This window comes from Microplitis mediator, chromosome 2 (assembly GCF_029852145.1).
Source record: "Microplitis mediator isolate UGA2020A chromosome 2, iyMicMedi2.1, whole genome shotgun sequence".
Classification (NCBI taxonomy): Eukaryota; Metazoa; Arthropoda; class Insecta; order Hymenoptera; family Braconidae; genus Microplitis; species Microplitis mediator.
Genome location: NC_079970.1, coordinates 19,646,214 through 19,665,385, shown reverse-complemented (window position 1 = coordinate 19,665,385; position 19,172 = coordinate 19,646,214). Strand labels below are relative to the sequence as shown.

Below are 19,172 nucleotides of genomic sequence, written 5' to 3'. Positions count from 1 at the left end.
AAATAATTACGTTTATTTATCTATATACAATACATATTAAATATTTAAACACTTTTTTTTTACTTCAATACTGGACTTATGTACACAAGTGAAGCATTATTACAATTATTTTATTGTTATTACGTCTTCATAATACCAATGTCTTAAAAAATTATATATTACTCTGTAATAAAAATTATACTTAAAAAAAAAAGTCATAATTATAATCGAAGTTTTTAAAAAAAATTCTATTATTGTAGACGACGATTAAAGCGCAAATATATTTTTTCCCTGGCGGATTTGAATTACAGTAATTACCGTAATAAACGGTATTGGGAAAAACTGCGTGATTTTACGGTAAATTGCGGAATTTTTACTGTAAATTCGCATGATCCTGAAGTTAGCAGACAATTAAAAAATTTTTTAATTTTATTTTCAACAATTTAATTGAAAAAAAATAAAAATATGCACATGTAGAAAATTAAAAAAACTATATGTGCAATTTTTTAAATTCAAATTTATCGTTTTTAAAAAAATTCAAATTTATTAGACGTCTACTAATTTCAGTATCATAAATTCGCGGTGAAAGACCGGCTAATTTCGGCAATCCTACAGTATTTTATTGTAAAGTGAAGTATTGAAATGTAAAAATTAAAAAAATAAAAAAGCATACGGTGCTTACGGTAAAAATGTCTCATCCTGTGTAAAAAAAAATTTTTATTCATAATGAATTGAAATCTGAATTTAATGACGAAACTCAAATCATGACACAAATATGACTTTCATCATAAATTTACTCCAACTTTTCGTCTAGTAAATTCGTATCAATTCTAAAATTAATTTATTATGTCTTTGAATTAGACTTGGGATGACTTCGATAGAAACTTGACTGAATTTTTACCTTTTGTCAAATTTATCGATTCAGAAATTACCAATAAATTTTTCCGACAAAGTAATTGATTTATGTAAATCAGTTTCGATTGTAAAATTAATTTAGTGAATGAACTTTGGATCACTTGGATAAAAATTTGACTGATTCATAATTTTGTCGTAATTAAAGTTGTTGATACAAATTTATGATGAAAGTCATATTTGTGTCACGATCTGAGTTTCGTGACACAAAAAATTGCCGCAATTTACACTAAAATACCGTAAATTACCGAAGATAATTGTAAAGGGAAATTTGCCGTAGAAATACCGATTTTACAATAAAATGCAGTAAATTACGGTAATTATCACAATTGACTGTACTTGGGATCCACCAGGTTTGTTTTTTCTAATGTAAATCGTAACACCATCGAATTAAATTCACAGCCTACGAAACATTACAACGTTGTGGTTTTTAAAAACATAAATAAAATATTAATAGTAAATGTCATTTATAATGTTTCATTGGAATAGAGACTTCCCGTTTAAAAAAATTCGTTCAAAAAATTTTCATAAAAGATTAATGTGAGCTTCTAAATTTAAGACGATTCTGAACTTTGAGTTGATCAATTTTTAAACTTTGAAAACATTAAAGAGTAAATAAACTTTCAACTGATCGAAAGCGCACTTGGCTTTGTGACATCTATAAGATAACAGTTTTTTGAGCTATTGATAAGGCACCAAAATGGTGACAAAATCAGAAATTTATGTCACCGAAAAAATATCTGCTTAAAAGACTTGACACGTGATGATTTGTTAATTGAAATGACTTTTTTCAGGCTAGAAAAAGAATACATTTCCTATGATTCCTACAGGGAGAGAATTGTTTGATAAAATTGACCCTATAATTTAGTGTAAACCTGAGCCATAAAACAAGATAGTTATGAAAATAATAAAAACTAATTTCTTTTGTTTCATTTTTACTCTTTTATATAAAAAAATTACCTGAAATTGGGTTTTTTTTACCCTATAATTGAACATTCTCTAGAAACAGCTCAGTAATTATTCATCCTGGCTCAGTTTTACTCACAATTAATCAGTAAAATTTATTAAATAATTCTCCCCGTGTAGGACTGACATCTGAACGTCTTATTTATTTAAGAAAACTTGGCTTTGAGACAAAGTAAAACTTGTTGTCCTTTTAAAAGACATCTTAAAGTTGTCTCTGTATTACTTGGGCGAGTACTTTCCAGGCACTTTTTTCTGAATTTTTTAAGCAAAAATAAAAATGAATTATGAAAGTTTTTTGACTCTTTGTAAGAACTTTTAAAGAACGAGGTCTGGAGGTAAATTTTTGTATTCAATTTTTTGGGAGTTCAAAAAATGATCAACTCAAAGTTTAGAATGGCCTCAAGTTTGTAAGTTCAATGTCATGACCTTTTTTGGAACGATATTTTTTTATATGGTCAGTTAATAATATAAATTCATGGAAAAATATAAAATAAACATTTCGTCGACTGTTATAATGTAATATAATATAAATCTATGTGTAAATAATCTTTGCTTCTTTAAAATAACATCTTTGTCTTGAGGTTTTGAAATAATTCTTGGATTTAATTTTGCATAGTTTTTGGATCACCCAACTGCTTGTAACCCTGGAAAAAATAATACCCTTATTATTTATCAATACGTTGTTAGTAATAGTTTATTACATTTGAAGAAAAAAAAGAATTTACTTAAAATATAGGGTAAGAGCACCAGTACCCAGCCCCTAACCAGTAGCCAGCCGGTCATATACTTTAACATTGGCTCAAAATATATATATAGATATAACTTAACATGAGGTGGCTGGCTACTGGTTTGGGGCTGGGTACTGGTGCTCTTACCCTATTTAGCGGAAACAAGCGGATAATTATAATTTATATATTAATATGTTAAACTTGAGTGCAGGCATGTGCAAAACAAGCATATAAAGGCATTCTCAGACAATACCCTACACTTTGTAAACATATTCAATGACTTTCAATTGTAATGAACGTGTCAAAATTTTGATAATTAATTTAAAAAAAAATTAAAGCATTAATTGAAAAAAGGACAACGCAGTTACAATTTCGCCGAGGCAGACTTTTAAAAAATGATTTACAATTGATGTCAATTAGGAGTCAAACGAAATTTGGAAAATAAATTTCAGTAAAATCTTCATGTCAATTTTATAGTTCGAATTTAAAAATTTTGTAGGCTCAAATTTATTCAAAAAACTTTTTCTAACTCCTAACTAATAACAACTCAAGTAATTTTTTTCAAATTCTATATCTCGGCGAAGTTGTAACTGCGTTGTCTTTTTTTAAATTTATGTTTCAACTTTATTTTAATAAATTAGAAAAATTTTAATAGTCGTAACGATTAAAGGTCATTGAATATTTTTAAAAAGTAGGAGGCACTGTCTGAGAATGGGCTTGAAAAGAAATTTTTTTTTAAGTGGTTACAGTAATTATTACTCATGCGTTAATTATGGTGTTAAAATAATTTCCATCAGTTCATGCTCCCATAATAGGGTGATGTTATTTTTAATTTTTCGTATCCATCGCTTACGGTGCTATTAAACGAATCACGTAGACGTTCAGTGAATGTCTTGTACTCCATTTCTGGATTACTTTGACCGAAATCAAAGTCCGCAACTTCAACGTTAAAACGTGCTCGGCTTTGTAGATAATATGCGATACCAAATACTATTAATACCACAGCAGCCAGTGTACAGGATACTGGTACGACAATTACTGATAATTGAGCCTTTGTCGTAACTAAAAAAAAAGTTAAAATAGTTTAATAAAATGTAAATGAATTATTATTAAAACTTATATAAATAAAAATAATTACCTTCATAAATGTTAATAGTTAATGGATAAACGTGCACACTAACGTCATTCTTAAGTATCATTATTATTGTATAAACATTAGGATCTAAGAAATAATGACTTATTGAAAAATTACAAGAGTTAAGCAGTTCGCCGTTATCGCACGTTTCATTTCCAGTTATATTATAATTGCCGCGATGATACTCAAGACATTTATAAAAGGGACCAGATCCATGACACGTGACATTTAAAGACAATAGATCCCATGGCTTTATCCAATTAGTTCCTTCAACGGTTATATTTTTAATCGGAGCTAAAATATATAAATAAAAATTAATCAATTATTACTCACTCTTTTTACCCTTGATAAATAAATTGTATTGATATTTTATTTATACGGGACACGATACCTCTGACTTTAATTTGTCTCTGAAAATATCCGTATGTTTTCTTAGGATCCGGCGATACTACGGACGTATTTACACAAACGTATGGCAATGAAATATTTTTATAGTCAATACTAGACCCGTTGGTTGACGGAGTTGTCGAGGAGTTCACGCTTGGAGTTGTCACTGTTGGTTTAAGTGTTGTCACGATTGGCTTGGGAGTAGTCGTAGTCGTGGTCGTGTTACTAGTAGTACTATTTGAAGGAATGGTTCCATTTGATGGCGGTGCTGAGGTAGTTGTTGTTGTTGTTGTTGGTGTTGGTGTTGTTGTTGGAGGTGGAATAGTCGTAGGAGGATCATACGAAGCAACCACCAGTGCTTCTAATGACGCCACAGTTTCTGGCTTTGTAAAATTATAATGAAAAGTATAGTCATTGGTTTGCCCGTAATATTTGCAGTCGACAAACCAGAATGTCGTTATCTCAGTAGCATTCGCTTCAATATAATCAATGTCGCCTTTACGTAATTTAATCACTACTTCCGCTTCTGAGTCGGACGATACATATTCACTTGCCAGTGTGTTATTAGATTGTTTTATTGTTATGTTACCATTGAGGAGAGCTAAAAAAATTGAATATAATTAATAATTATAACACGGTAATTAAAAAAAAATGTAATGGTCTATAAGTGGGGCTCCACACATTTTTCAGTTCCAAGAGCTTACATTTTAAATTTCTATAAATAAACTTTTTCCATGTTCAGTACACACAATTTTGTCTATAACACAAGATTCCAATCTAGACCTTGAACCTCAAGGGTGAAAAATTGATGAAAATCACATGAGATCTTACAATTTTTCCAAAAATATATTTTTAAGTTTACAATTATAATTTTTATGAAGCCGTAAGATGGACGGTGGAGTTGTAAAGGTCAATATAAAAGCTACAATAATTTTGAAGCTCTTGTAATGCTTGAATATTGACATATTTCTGTTATAACATCACTTTTACGATGGGCAACAGCTCACCTTACACAGAGATTCAAATAGTTTTGATGGTACCCGCCTTTCTCTACTAGAATAGTGTAGTCCCAAATAAGATTACGTTGGCATAGTCTTGCTGACGAGTCAGTTAACGTACTCAGGACGAAACTACTACTTGTTATGGTACACATACATATAGGGTAGAGGTACCATTTGTAGCCACTATTCCATTTTTTGACATTTAATCCTTTATTTTAATTAATGAAAAAGTGGAAAATAAAATTTTCATTTTAATAGTGGGATAGAAGTATCTTTAGACATATTTAAAACATTGATTATGTTATTGGGTCTTTTACAGAATATTTTATTTGAATTTTTTAAGTGTCCAAAACTGGCCCTAAAGTGGCCAAAAACGGTACCTCTACCCTATACTCGGCTGCTCAATTTCAAAACACAGTAACTGACAAAAATAAAATTTTTGAAATGTGTAGTGAATCATATTCATAAGACTCCAATAAAACTAAAATTACTAAAAAATCGAATTTGAAAAATTTGGCTCTTACTGTGTTTTGAAATTGGGCAGCCGTACTACGCGGTTGCGGCAGTTTTCAGAACATCGGTATTTTTTATAGATTTATGTCCTGATATATATCATCTATCATGATGTCCTGAAAACCACCGGTGTTTTAGTGCTGAAAACTGCCATCATCAAACGGCTGTGGGGACCGTCCTGACACCCAACACAGGTCCTGATAAATTCCACTATCTGTAAATACGGTCCTATCTGCCGTAACCCATACTTATTTCCCTTGGGTTTGATGGTTGACTTAAGAGTCAATACATAGAATATGATCTTAGAATGTCTTGACTACTCTACACCGTCAAATCAAATAAAAATTACGTAATTTATGGGTCACTTAACAGAACAGCAAGACTAGTCAATCGCCACTGCGGATATTAACTTTTTTAACACAATTGTCTCATCCTCAGCCAATATTTTTCTTTTTTTTACTCATATATATTTTTATCATTGTATATTCATTAGTGTAAAACCGATTGGCGTTAAATAAATAAATAAATGAATAAAAATAAATAAGTACACAATAGCAAATAGTGCACGTGTGCACGGAACTTTGAAATTTTGAAATCATTAACGAAAATAAGCATAATTTACACTTCAGGTGTATAAATATAAGTTATCACTGCTTACAAAATTCACAATTGCGCACATATACCTTCAATCCGCCCATACATATTTGCCAATCAAACTTTACCCTAAGCGATATGTATATTATTCCACTTTTGCTTGACATAAACAGCTGGTGCCCCAGTTATAGACCATTACCAAAATAAATTTAAAAAAAAAAACTTACGAGTTATTTCAAACGTTCGATGCTGGCTTGTAATTTCCGGCCAGAAAAGAAATACTTTACGTTCTACTTTAACTTCAACGGTATATTCTCCAACTGGATATAACTCTGCTGGATATTGTACGCTCCAAATATTTGTTGTATTTGAAGTTATCGGTGACTAGATAACAGTATATAAATTTGAATAAGTATTTGTAGCACCATAAGCTATTTAATACTTATTATGACTGATTATAAAATTATCATACCTCATATCGGTGAGATGGGACTGCGTCATCTCTCCATATGTAAACAAATGTACCAAAAGGCCTGGTACCGTCACTGTAAAAAAGATCTGCTTGAAAAGTTATAATACCACCTTGTACTGCTGGTCCATCGTGGGTCAATTTGACATAACCACCATAGGCTGTACCTAAAAAAAATAAATAAATGACAGTTGGATAGAAAAAATTAAATGCAATAGAAAAAAATCCGCAGCAATTAAATACTACGCATATTTTTTTTAAGCAACATGATACTGTCAAAATAATAAACGTCATCATAAATTACTCTACCTTGGCATGTTAAACAAAAAATTGTCGTAATGACATTTAAAAAATTAACACTCCTCATATTCAATAGCTCACGTATCACATTTATTATTATTTTTTTTTTCTTGGATTAATTTTAAATTTAAAATAAACTTATACTCGCAATTCTGTGTACCAGTGACAATCACCTTTTGATAACGATCATGACTAACGCCATTGTCATTTATTAACAAATTATATGTATTATTTGAGTGTGGACTTGACGAAGTTGTCTGTTGCTCGGAGAAAGAAAATGTTTTTTAGAACGAATACATTTTTTTTGTTGGTAGCATGCATTTTCTGCACATGCGCTCAATTTTAAATGTAGCGGGAAAAGTTTTAAATTATGATACTGAAGTTAGCCGACGTCTAATATTTTTTAGAATTTTTTAAAAACGATAAATGATAAAAAAATAATATTTAAAAAAATTGCACCTATAGTTTTTTTAATTTTCCACATGCGCATATTTTATTTATTTATTTATAACGCATTTTTGAAACTTACAGTATAATATAAAATTTTAATTAGATTATTTTGATACGCAAGATAGATGCTTACAAAGATAAAAATTTAATTTTAATTAATATTTGAATAAATCATATGTTGACTTTTTGAACTCCTCTATTTTACCTCCAAAGAACTCATCTATTTTACCAGAGTAATTGTTGACTGCATCAAGAAGCCTTATCCACGAGCTATTTTTAATAAATAGCTTTTTCGTAGTGGGTATATAGACTAGACGATTATTCCTTAAGCCTTAAGATTTTTAGTTTTTTTTGTAATTTACTTGTTGAAAAAAAAAATAATCCGACAATTGCTAATTGTCCGTTAAGTTCAGGATCATTTTTGAATTCAGATATCGAAATTTTTGAATTTAATTGATTGTTAACAATAAAAAAAATACAAAAATTAGATCAGTTGAAGTTTAATATTTAATCGAATTTGAGAATATATATTATTAGTTATATAACATAATTGACTTTTTATAATTAAAGTTGAATTGTAATAATTACATTATCGTAGTAAAGATATAACTTTTTATGAGTGTGAATGTAGCAGATGTGAGACAATTTATAAATTTTAAATAAATAAATAAATAAATTGATTAATTGAATTAATTAAAATGAAATTGAAACAAATGCGCGTAAAGATTTCTCATTTATTTAAATACACATTTTTTAATTCTTATTCACACTCACTAACTTTTTCATGATACCAGCATCGAAACTTGAAGTTTTAGTGTCTCTTCAGCCAGTCGAAACAAGATAATTTTAATCCAATACCGCGAATTAATTGTCAATGCTTTCAGTCAGCTCAGCGGGCAGAAATAAACTTGTTTCGTCCCTTGGGAACAAACAAATAATGTTTCTGCCCGCTGACTGAAGGCTTTTGCAATTTAAACTCTGATACTTGCCATTTGTTTAATAGTAATTTCAGACCATTAATTTTATTTACGTGAATGACAGCTCTGTCTTCACTGTGATTAAGATTTATAAAAATTAGTGTGAATAATAAATAATATTTATAGTTTCTGCTTGATTATAAATTGCAAATGACAATTTACGTTTATGCTAATAGTTGATTACACCATTGGTCTTAAATAAACTTGTTTCTGACTGACTGCTGACACTGAAACTTTAACTTCCAATGAAAGTAATCATCAAAAGTCTAGTAACTCAGGATGAAACGCGATTTCAGACTGCGGATGATATCAGCCAATTTCACCCTGGTCTGAAATCATTTTGTTTCTTCCCTTGTCGCACAATATACTATTTTAAATTAAGATTATAACTTTAATTATCTTATTATTTATCGAGTACATAAAGAGTTTTTTAAAGATTAGTCACAAACAAACGTTTAATGAGCAGGTAAACAGAGATTATTGGCGACAGCAACGTGGGCTGGTTTACATGCACACCAATAATTAATACAAATAGAATTTTCAGCGGTGCATTGATCATCTCTCCAACAATATCCACCTATAATTGGTAAACATGATGTGCCGACAGCAACATTATTTGTGTTACAAATGCATATATTATCTATTGAGCACTTTGAATGCCACAAATCAGTACACTCTGAATTCTCTTCACAAGTAAATATTAGATGTGCTAAAAAAAAAGAAATATTTAGTTTGCGTAATCTTTAAATCTGATCTTAAAATAAAAAATTATTTGATTTTTGATTTTACTTGCAGTAAAACTGAATACTCACTGGCTTTACATTGATTATAGGATACTGCTGAACGTAAAGCTATACATTGACATGTATTATCTTTACAATGAGATGACCTCATTGTACACTGTTCATCATTTAAACAGAATCCATTCAAAGCTGGAGCGCAAGTGTACTTATCAACTGCAAAACTGTGCTCTTTACATACGCATATTTTATTAAATGAGCATCTTGAATATAAAATATTTTTACAATCTGCATCTCTTTCACAAGATTTTCCAAGTTCCACTTAACAAAATTAGAAATAACAACTTTATTGAAATTTAATATAATTACATCACGTATGAACTTAAAATTAGGGGTGTGCGAAGATTCGAATTAACGAATTATTTGATAGCGAATCGAATCGAACATTCGAATAATTCGAAGTACCGAATAATCCAATCATTATGTATTAAAAATTAACGTAGTGTCCAAAGATATAGAAAAAAACTTGTGTTCGGAATAGCCTACCGTGTGGCACGTTATTGTGCCGCACGCTTATCCCTTATTCTATCCCACCTATTTCTGTAGACTTATCAACTTATCCACGTCGAAAAATTAAAGACCGAAAATTCTAAAGGCCTATTGAAACGTAATTTATGCAGATATATTGAAATTTATTTTAAATAAAATAATTTGGTTCTTTCAGAATTTTGTCTAAAAAACCGCTATAAAAATTAGTTTATAGATAAAAGACAAAAGAAAAACTATAGTTTAGTTCTTAATTTAATAATTTTTTCATATTTCAAAAATATTCGAATATTTCGAATATTCGATTCGAAATTCGAATCGAATATCATTATTTGATTCGTTTCGATTCGAGCACTATTCGCACACCCCTCTGCCATATAATGATTACAGTATTTTATTAAGAAAGAAAAAAAAACGGAAATAAGTACCCACGTACCGGATAATCCTGAAGCATGGGATTTTATATAAATTGAATAATCTGTATCTAGTGGCGTTACTGTAATAAGAAATGAAATGATCCAAAATTAATATTAAATTCCTTTTCAACTTTTTCTTGTTTTTTTAAACACAAATTTACATACATGGTGCACATTTTGTGTCTCGATAAACATTATCAGCTTTACATTGACACTTATTGTCATGACAAACAGAATTTTCTGTAGCACACAATTCATTGTCCGAACATGGAACGTTAAATAGGGGAGCGCATATATTGTTCATTATCGGACTGTAATCATCCTTACATTCGCATTGGTAATTATCGGAGCATCTTGTATTATTTATAAACATTTCACAATGCGAATTATTTTTACAAGGTATACCTACATGGGCTACAATATAAAACGAACATACTTAAAAAATATCATTTTCAGAGTGTATTTATTGTTATTACTTACGTGTTATACATTGACTGTTCGAGAGAGGCATGTATCGATGTTCGCACATGCATTTTTTTTCAATACACTCTGAATTATCTACCTTGCAATCGTCATTATTTTGACAAGATACATCTAAAAGTGGTAAACATATTCTTGGATTTACAGCTATTGTGTTTGATGCACAAGCACAAGTTTTGTTTTTTAAGCAAGTTGCGAATTTTATTCCTCCACAAGCTGCATTATTTTCGCAATGTGTACCGATAAATGCTATAAAAATGTAATTAAAATTAATATAATACAATACAATCATTAAAAAAATAGTATATTGTGACAAGAAATGAAACAAAATGATTTCAGACCAGGGTGAAAGTGGCTGACATGAATTTTTAATGATTACCTGCATTGCAAGTTAAAGTTTCAGTGTCAGCAGTCAGTCAAAAACAAGTTAATTTAAGACTGATGTATGATCAGCTATTATCGTAAGCGTAAATTATAATTTGCAATTTATAATTATGCACATACTATCAATACTACTTATTATTGGCATTAATTTTTATAAATCTTAATCAGAGTCAGAGCTGTCATTTACGTAAATGAAATCAATGGTCTGAAATTACTATTAAACAAATGACAAGTATCAGAGTTTAAATTGAGAAAGCCTTCAGTCAGCGGGCAAAAACATTATTTGTTTGTTCCGCTGACTAAAGGCAACACAGTTTACGCGTTTGCTAATATTCATTCACGACATTAGACTTCCTATCAAAAAGTTCCCATAGAATCCACTCAGATGGGTCAAAAACCGCATAGAAACCAGTACAAGTTTATTGGATTCTATGCGGTTTTTGACTAATTCGAGAGGATTCTACGCACACAAAAAAAAAATTCTCGACTGAAGGTAAATATTCTTGATTCAAGAAAATTTTTTTGGAGACCTAAATTTTCTCAGATAAAGTAGAAATCTTCTCCAACCAAGACGAATTCTCTTGGCTCAAAAAAATCTTGACTTGGTTCCCGAAAACGTTTGTCTTCCAAAATATTTTCTTAACTCAAGATATCTGTTTTTTCTGTGCGGGAACTTTTGGATAGAGCTGAAATTAGCTTGTTTCGACTGGCTGTAGAGACACGTAATCTTCAAGTTTCGATGCTGGTATTATGAAATAGTATTTTAGGATCGGTTTCTGCATAGTGGAAGGTATAGGAATCCCATTCCGCGTGTTTGTCACCCTCACCTTGGGCGGGTAGGCAATTGCACACTCAGGTTGGAATGTCTTACCTTTCCCTTTGGTGAGTATACTATTTTTCACGAGGTCTGCACCTGAAAGTTTACATTTTTGTCTCTGTTTGGGGGAAGAATTGCTCATTCGCCACCCCCCCCCCTTTCGAAACAGAGGTAAAAATTTAAACTCTTAAGTGCAGATTTAGTGATAAATAGTAAACCTACCACGGGGGAAGGTAGTACATCACAATCCGCGTGATTACCACTCTCGCCATTAGCTTGGGTACGGTATCACACACATGGGCTGAAATTCCCGACTTTCCTCTCTCGGTAAGTAATATACTAATTCTGTTAGTGAGAAAATTTATTTTTCTTTCTAATAATTATATTTACCTCGTATACATGTATTGTTGGAATCTAAAAAGTAATTATGTTTGCATTTACATTCATTATCAATACATTCAGAATTATCGTTTGCACATCGTTCATTTTTCCAACAATATTCACCCAGTGACGGTGCACAAGTTGAATCATTTGTTTTGAGATATTTTGATCTACAAATACATTTTTTATCTATTGAACATTTTGCATGTACTGTTGTATCACAATCTTCGTCAATTTCACAATCTTCTCCCAATTCCACTAAATTATTAATTATAATATTATATTTATGTATGCACTGAAAGAAATTTTCTTTAAAAATTACCGTTATATTCACGGTAGTCGTGGGATGAATAGCACAACCTTATCATTTGTCGGTAAGTGAGATAATTTTTAACTTTTTTTCAACAAATTTTACCGTCGTCTACTGTAAATTTTATTCGGTTTTCGGTAAATTTTATGAAGTCTACCAAAAAATAAATAAATTTTTTCGTAATTTTTATTTCAAAAATGGTAATAAATAAAAGCGCCTCATTATGTTCCACTATTACATTGAATTTAACGGCAATTTTTGAAGAAAATTTCTTTCCGTGATGTTATAACATATTTATTATAATAAATAGTAAATAAAATTTTATAAAAAATATATGAAAATTGAAGTAAACAAATATAATTGACTTCTTACAACGAGAAGAAAATTTTTTCAAGAAAAAGAAAATAAAATATTCTCTTACTTCTTATATAATTAAAAATTTTTTTTTTATCATATTAATAATAATTATACCTTCTTTTGTGCATAGATAGTCATTTCTTGAAATTATTCGTCTGCATATCAATTCGTCACAACATTCAATTAAACGATGAGGATTACACTAAAAAAATTTATGTAAATAATATTAATAAACTTTTAGATCATTAATTAGATATAATTAAATTACTCACAATTGTAGTGTGATTGACACACGATCTTATATTTAAATCGCTTCCATTTGTCGAGCAAGTAAACAGTAGAATTAAAGTTAAAATTATGTTTAATATCAAAAATATAATCTTACTAGTAAACATTATAAAATTATTTAAAAATAATTGACAAAAGAAAAAATATCATAGAATCGATAATCAATATGACATTATTTTTTTTACAATAAAAAATATTCAAAAGTTATTTTTTCATTCATTAAATTGACTAATACTTACATATTTTTATGTAATGCACTAAATGATGTACTAGGAAGTATATACTTTTTTAATACGTGGCAGAAATTAATGACATTTTTATCTTAATCCACATATACGCCGTAAGATAATTAAAAGCTGACCTACTTAAATTTTTTGTAACATCAAATAACAAATTACAAAATTGATAATTGATTTATTAACGAGCGTTTGAAAGTAACTTTAAGAAAAGTCAGGTCACTTGCACCGTAAATGGAAACATTACCTGCGTTTTTCTCTTAAACAAATGGAAATTAACAGAACAAAAAAAACATAAATTAACTGATTACAGATCAATGCGTTGAGTTTTGTTTGTTATTTTGCGTTTAGAGATTTTGTTTGCGAGAAATGCTTGGGCGAAAATCACAACCGCGATTTTCCTTAAAAAAATCTGCGATTTACTTGCTAGTAATAAATAAAAGGAAATTTATTAACATCAAACTTATGATATTCATTTTATAAAAATCGATAATTTATTTCATGTTTAAAATAAATGAATTCAATATTAATGAAAAAAAAAAAAAAATAAATACATATAAGACTTTTTAATATGAGTGTGAATGTAGCAGACATGAGACAATTTATAAATTTAAAATAAATTAACTAAATTGATGAAATTGAAAAAAATGCGCGTACTGAATATTCATTTCTCTAAATACACGTCTTTTAATTTTTATTCTATATTATTCTGAAATTTGAAAAATTGCCAGTTGTAAGCTACATTCACACTCATCTTTTTAATACTTAGTGTTAAGTTTTTTCTAAGGATGCGTTATTTATTTATAAAAACTTACAAACTTAATTACTCCTTTTATTTTCAGAATCATTATTATAAATGTTCTATTATTTTTCTTTGGGTTGAAATCGTATATTACACACCTAGGGAGGAAAGTAGGACATTTTTCACCAAATCTGTGCTTGAAAGTTTTAATTTTTTGCTCCTCATAGAAAATTATAAAAAAATTAAGTTAAGTATCGTTGATCTGAATGATTAAGTTAAATAATAATGTACTTAAATTATTGTAATTTATTTATTTATTTAAATTTATTTGATACCAAGGCATTGGCCGAATGGCAAACATATACATAGTAATTTCATTAAAGTACACGTAAGAGATTTGGTATTTAATTTATAACGTAATTCTAAATTTAATAAGAAGAACAAAGAAAAATTTATACTCGAAATAATGGTAGTAAGCGCACTAGATCTTATTTCCTACAAATAGATAATTCGACATTAGTTTATAAATATTTTGAAGAAACATCTCAAATATAAGTCAGAATATTACTTATATAAATCGGCTCATGTTACATCTCCTTGTATAGCAAACTATTAACAGCAGTTTATATCTAATAAGTGAGGACAAGATTTTTGCCTTATTTTTGAAATGAGTAGTTCAAATTTTTGATATTACAGCGAAAATATTGGTCTTATTAAAAAAGTTTTCGAACAAAAGTTGTAGGAAATTTAATTTTCTAAAAATGATGTCTCTTATAATTTTTTTATACGATCAATATTTTCACCGTAATTCAAAAATTAAGATTTATAATGAATGATTCAAAATTTGATAAATTATGAATATCTTAATTTTGAAATTACCGCTTTCTTATTAGTCCCCAGAAAAAATTATAAGAGACATTTTTTTCAGAAAATTAAATTTCCTACAACTTTTGTTTGAAATCTTTTTTAATACGACCAATATTTTCACCGTAATATAAAAATTTCACACCACATTATTAATTATTTTTAAATTAACGCAAAAATCCTGGCCCTGCTAATAAGTTAATTTGATGGTCTAGGCTCAGATTGTTTACTTGAAGTTTGTAGTAAGCCTTCTCTTTCTTGATTCAGGAAGAATTTATAGGCCCTAGTTTTAAAAGTATCATATCTAAGCGAGTCTATCATCTCAATTGGTAGTTTTTGCCATGAGTGCGAATGTAGCAGACCTCAGACAAATTTAAAATTATAAATAAATAGCGTAAATATTTAATAAAATAAAATTTTTAAAAAACGCGCATTCAAGTTGTATACAAATTTTCATCAAAAACGGAAAAGCCCGAAGTTGACGAACATTTGACAAAATATTCAAGGAAACTTTTGTAAGTAAACTTTTGCTAAGCAAACTGTGATATTAAAGAAAATTCAAAATTTTACAGTGACAGCAAAAAATTTAAATTTTACGCCCTCTCCTCTGCTTAAACTTTTATCTCACCACCAGGAAAACTACTTTAACGACATGATCATTGATTTGCAAAGTTGTCTGGCTTGAAGAAAAAAAAAAATCTTCAGTTGGTATCGCAAGCTGTCATCTCTCTCTCTTTCTTTTTCTTAATGACGTTCTGGGGAACTAAAGTGCAGTGGTATGAAGTTAGTTCACTAAAGATTTCTCTTTGTTTTCTTTTTAATTTTTTTTTCAAATACTAGTGTGTGGAAGCATATGAACACAGTAATACTCCTTACACATATGAGTATCACACATGGGTAAAGAAGAATAAGTGTGTGTCATAAATACATGCATACATTCATACATACACATAAATATATATATATACAACAAGCATGTAAAAGTAAAGCGTAGACGCGCTTTTTTTGCATCGCTCTCGTCGGTGTTATTTCTCACTGCCAACAGGCCAGTTGGTCATCGGATGTTGCCGTTAATTGTATCGAATTTAAAACGACGAAGAAAAAGCGGGTGTCGCATGTTATTATTATCTTATGGGTTAGTTATTGTATATTTATTATCGTCAATTATTGCTTCTTAAAAAATTACGCGTACACCCGACTTTACAAAGAAGCAACAAATAATTAATACTATATATATATATATATATATACACCAAGAACCCTGAAGACTGTTGAATATTTAAAGATACAGCTACCGAACAGCCGACATTGACTACGACTGCCTGTGTGTTAGTACCAGCCGACACCGATAATCCAAGTTTAGTTAATAGAATAATAATGATAATGTCGTCGTCAGTACGACCCGTAATAATTTTTCACCATCTTGCCAGTAAAAATAAATGAAAAAAAATATATTGTTAAAAGATTAAGTTAAACCAGCTGATAAGGTGACAAATGATTATTAATAAATAATAAAAAGTAAATAAAATAGTTTGTTTTGGTTTTTAAAATAAGTCAAGGACCTGCGATAACGATCAGCACAAATAATAAATTATAAAAATATCATTTTTATTTTACTTGGAGTTTAAATTACGAGCTACTGGAAACTGATAAGTTTTAGGAATTAATCTTGGTATGAATCATATGGCTTTAGAACCAGGAACATGGCCACGGTTTTTGAGAGTCCATTTCTTTCAAACAGACTTAGGCAAATCGAAGAACGTTACGAGGAACCAGCAACCTTTGGCAGATGTGATTGCACAAGCTATAGTTATTTAGCTTTAAGCGTTGTATTATTTACAATTGGTACTGCTGTTACTATTTTGTCACTGGGTGATGCTGTTGATGGTCAAATTTTTTTAAATCTCGGCCACATGTGGCTAGTGGGGCCTATTTTTATTTGCTCCGGGCTCATGGTTGCTGTTAAATGTATTCTTTATTTGAGAAAAAAGTCAGTTATACAAATGATTTTTCATCAGCGACAACTGTTTCGAGTACGTTTTCTTTTTTTTTTTATTTCATTATTAATTAATTAATGTTATTAATTCACTTGAAAAAAAGATTCTGAAGTTAGAAGACAATTAACAGTTTTTGGATTTTTTTTATAAATCAATTACAAAAAAAAGAAAAACTAAAAATATGCACATGTAGGAAATAGAAAAAACTACAGGTGCAATTTTTTATAATTTATCACTTTGAAGAAAAATTCAAAAATTATTAGACGTCGGCTAACGAGAATCTTAAAAAAAAAAAATGCTCGAAGTCAGAAGACAATTAAAAATTTTCGAATTTTTTTTTCAAATTAATTACAAATAAACTAAAAATATGCATCTGTAGAAAATTAGAAAAACTATAAGTGCAATTTTTTAAATTATTTTTTTTTTTTTATGATTCATTGTCTAAAAAAAATTCAAAAATTATTAGACGTCAGCTAATTTGAGTATCATAAAAAAAAATTGTATTTGTTTTGCATGTACTTGATAGCTGTAATTTAGCGTTTACAGGAATTGGCAAGTGCACAAGGAGTCGGTGGATCCGGAGCTGGTACATCTGGTCCACCACCTTATGATTCAATAGCTCAGGGACAAGGGCCCAGCGAATTGCCACCGCCAACTTACGCCGAAGCTGTTGCGCTTTTACATCAAAATGAAATTCATGGTATTTTAAAAAATAATTTTATTATTTATCTAACCTTGGTCATTGATCTTATTTATCTGTAGATTTGATAATAATAAATGATTGATTTAATAAAATGGATTAAAAAAATTTTTACAGGTGCAAAATTCTCGAGTGAAACACAAGCAGACAGTAGTCTTTTATCAGTGGGAACAACTCGAGCCAAACCTTAAATGCTTCCAAGTATTTTTATATTTGTTGTCATAATAATTACAAACAACTAGTTATCTTATTTTTTACACGTACATGACGTATGGTACGACGACTGAAAATAATCATTGTAACTATAAATATTGTTTTATTTTTTTTGCATCACGATTAATATTAATGTAGACAAATATCCGGGTTTATTTAATATGAGGTCATTTATCAATAAGTGATAATTTCAATATTTTTTCTTCTTATATATCTTATTGCCAATGCCAGTTTTTTCCTCAATTTTTTTTCCTTATGATTATTTATTTATTTTTTTTTTGTCTACAAGATCAACGGCCACAAGCATTTTACAAGCTCTTAGTCTCGTTCAAGCTTCACCTCCGGTAATGAAAGTCTTGAACTAAATTAGTACTTAACGCTTTTAATTAAGTCATTTAATAATGCAGCTGTGACACTTTAATTATTTTTTAATTGAATTTAAAAATGGTACTGTACAATTTTAAATTTACATTTTTCTTTTGATCCTGAAGTTAGCAGACAATTAACAATTTTCAGATATTTTTATTTTGAGAATTTAATAAAAAAAAAAAAAAATATCCACGTGTAGAAAATTAAAAAAACTATAAGTGCAATTTTCTAAAATATTTTTTTTTTTGATTTGTCGTTTTAAAAAATATCCAAAAATTATTAGCCATCGGCTAGTTTCAGTATAATTTTTTATGTGTGAATGTAGGAGACATCAGACAAATTTAAAACTATAAATAAATAGAGTAAATAATTTAGAAAATAATATTTATAAAAAATGCACTTATTAATTTCAAAATTTTTTAAATGCGCAATTTTTTTAAATTTAATTTTATTAATTATTTACTCTTTATTAATGATCCTGAAGTCAGCAAACAATTAAAATTTTAGGATTTTTTTTTTAACAAATTAATCATAAAAAAAAAAAATAAACTAAAAAAATGCACTTGTAGAAAATTAAAAAAACTATGGGTGCAATTTTCTCAAATATTTTTCCTTTAAATTTATCGTTTTTAAAAAAATCAAAAAATTATTAGACCGCTTAATGTCAGTATCAATTTTTTTTTTTGGTTTCTTAACTGTTGTAAATTAAAATAATTAGGTACAGGTTTGTATTTAACATTCCTCGTACAGATGTGGTTACTAATAAACTGTGATTTCAGTCGAAGGCGCTAAGTTACTTTTTTTTAAAATTGTCGAGACTACAAATGTGTTCGAGTTCTCAAACATAAACAATAACACGTGCAAAAATTTTTTACAGTCAACGTTAATTCGAACTTTTTTTTTTTTTTTTTTTTTTTAAAT

At 28.9% G+C, this 19,172-nt stretch overlaps 3 protein-coding genes across 5 annotated transcripts; 1 reads left to right on the top strand and 2 right to left on the bottom strand.

Annotated features, from left to right (window-relative positions):
- Positions 1 to 92: 92 nt before the first annotated feature.
- On the bottom strand, positions 93 to 7,259 carry LOC130663909 (mucin-2). Of its 2 annotated transcripts, none has more exons than XM_057463471.1 (7): positions 6,994 to 7,259; positions 6,688 to 6,851; positions 6,443 to 6,599; positions 4,112 to 4,708; positions 3,724 to 4,014; positions 3,345 to 3,647; positions 93 to 2,501 (listed from the first exon to the last, which is right to left on the bottom strand). In XM_057463471.1, the coding sequence occupies exons 1-6, from the start codon at positions 7,049 to 7,051 to the stop codon at positions 3,379 to 3,381; spliced, it is 1,536 nt and encodes a 511-aa protein (XP_057319454.1). In that variant the 5' UTR covers positions 7,052 to 7,259; the 3' UTR covers positions 93 to 2,501; positions 3,345 to 3,378. The 2 variants fall into 2 exon arrangements, with proteins under 2 accessions (XP_057319454.1, XP_057319455.1); XM_057463472.1 differs by having other exon boundaries at positions 3,439 to 3,647; positions 6,994 to 7,258.
- A 358-nt stretch (positions 7,260 to 7,617) lies between these two features.
- On the bottom strand, positions 7,618 to 12,543 carry LOC130663221 (prion-like-(Q/N-rich) domain-bearing protein 25). The gene is made up of 7 exons (XM_057462341.1): positions 12,498 to 12,543; positions 12,185 to 12,433; positions 10,594 to 10,842; positions 10,279 to 10,527; positions 10,134 to 10,193; positions 9,224 to 9,472; positions 7,618 to 9,120 (listed from the first exon to the last, which is right to left on the bottom strand). Exons 1-7 carry the CDS (start codon positions 12,541 to 12,543, stop codon positions 8,867 to 8,869), a joined length of 1,356 nt encoding a protein of 451 aa, XP_057318324.1. The 3' UTR covers positions 7,618 to 8,866.
- A 3,205-nt stretch (positions 12,544 to 15,748) lies between these two features.
- LOC130678729 (uncharacterized) lies at positions 15,749 to 19,162 on the top strand. 2 transcript variants are annotated; one of them, XM_057486161.1, is made up of 3 exons: positions 15,749 to 17,005; positions 17,516 to 17,669; positions 17,787 to 19,162. In XM_057486161.1, the coding sequence occupies exons 1-3, from the start codon at positions 16,676 to 16,678 to the stop codon at positions 17,858 to 17,860; spliced, it is 558 nt and encodes a 185-aa protein (XP_057342144.1). In that variant the 5' UTR covers positions 15,749 to 16,675; the 3' UTR covers positions 17,861 to 19,162. The 2 variants fall into 2 exon arrangements, with proteins under 2 accessions (XP_057342144.1, XP_057342143.1); XM_057486160.1 differs by having other exon boundaries at positions 15,752 to 17,005; positions 17,507 to 17,669.
- Positions 19,163 to 19,172: the final 10 nt, after the last annotated feature.

What these genes read in the sequence shown, in the direction of transcription:
- LOC130663221 (XM_057462341.1), bottom strand. Translation starts at nt 12,543, where the DNA reads ATGATAAGGTTGTGCTATTCATCCCACGACTACCGTGAATATAACG. An exon ending in CAACAATACATGTATACGAG is followed by an intron (nt 10,843 to 12,184) that starts GTAAATATAATT and finishes ACATTTTTATAG; the next exon opens with CATTTATCGGTACACATTGC. An exon ending in AGACACAAAATGTGCACCAT is followed by an intron (nt 10,194 to 10,278) that starts GTATGTAAATTT and finishes TTCTTATTACAG; the next exon opens with TAACGCCACTAGATACAGAT.
- LOC130678729 (XM_057486160.1), top strand. Translation starts at nt 16,676, where the DNA reads ATGGCCACGGTTTTTGAGAGTCCATTTCTTTCAAACAGACTTAGGCAA. An exon ending in ATCAGCGACAACTGTTTCGA is followed by an intron (nt 17,006 to 17,506) that starts GTACGTTTTCTT and finishes GCTGTAATTTAG; the next exon opens with CGTTTACAGGAATTGGCAAG. An exon ending in ACATCAAAATGAAATTCATG is followed by an intron (nt 17,670 to 17,786) that starts GTATTTTAAAAA and finishes AAATTTTTACAG; the next exon opens with GTGCAAAATTCTCGAGTGAA.
- LOC130663909 (XM_057463471.1), bottom strand. Translation starts at nt 7,051, where the DNA reads ATGAGGAGTGTTAATTTTTTAAATGTCATTACGACAATTTTTTGTTTA. An exon ending in TCGAACGTTTGAAATAACTC is followed by an intron (nt 4,709 to 6,442) that starts GTAAGTTTTTTT and finishes CAATTTTTTTAG; the next exon opens with CTCTCCTCAATGGTAACATA. An exon ending in AACTATTAACATTTATGAAG is followed by an intron (nt 3,648 to 3,723) that starts GTAATTATTTTT and finishes CTTTTTTTTTAG; the next exon opens with TTACGACAAAGGCTCAATTA.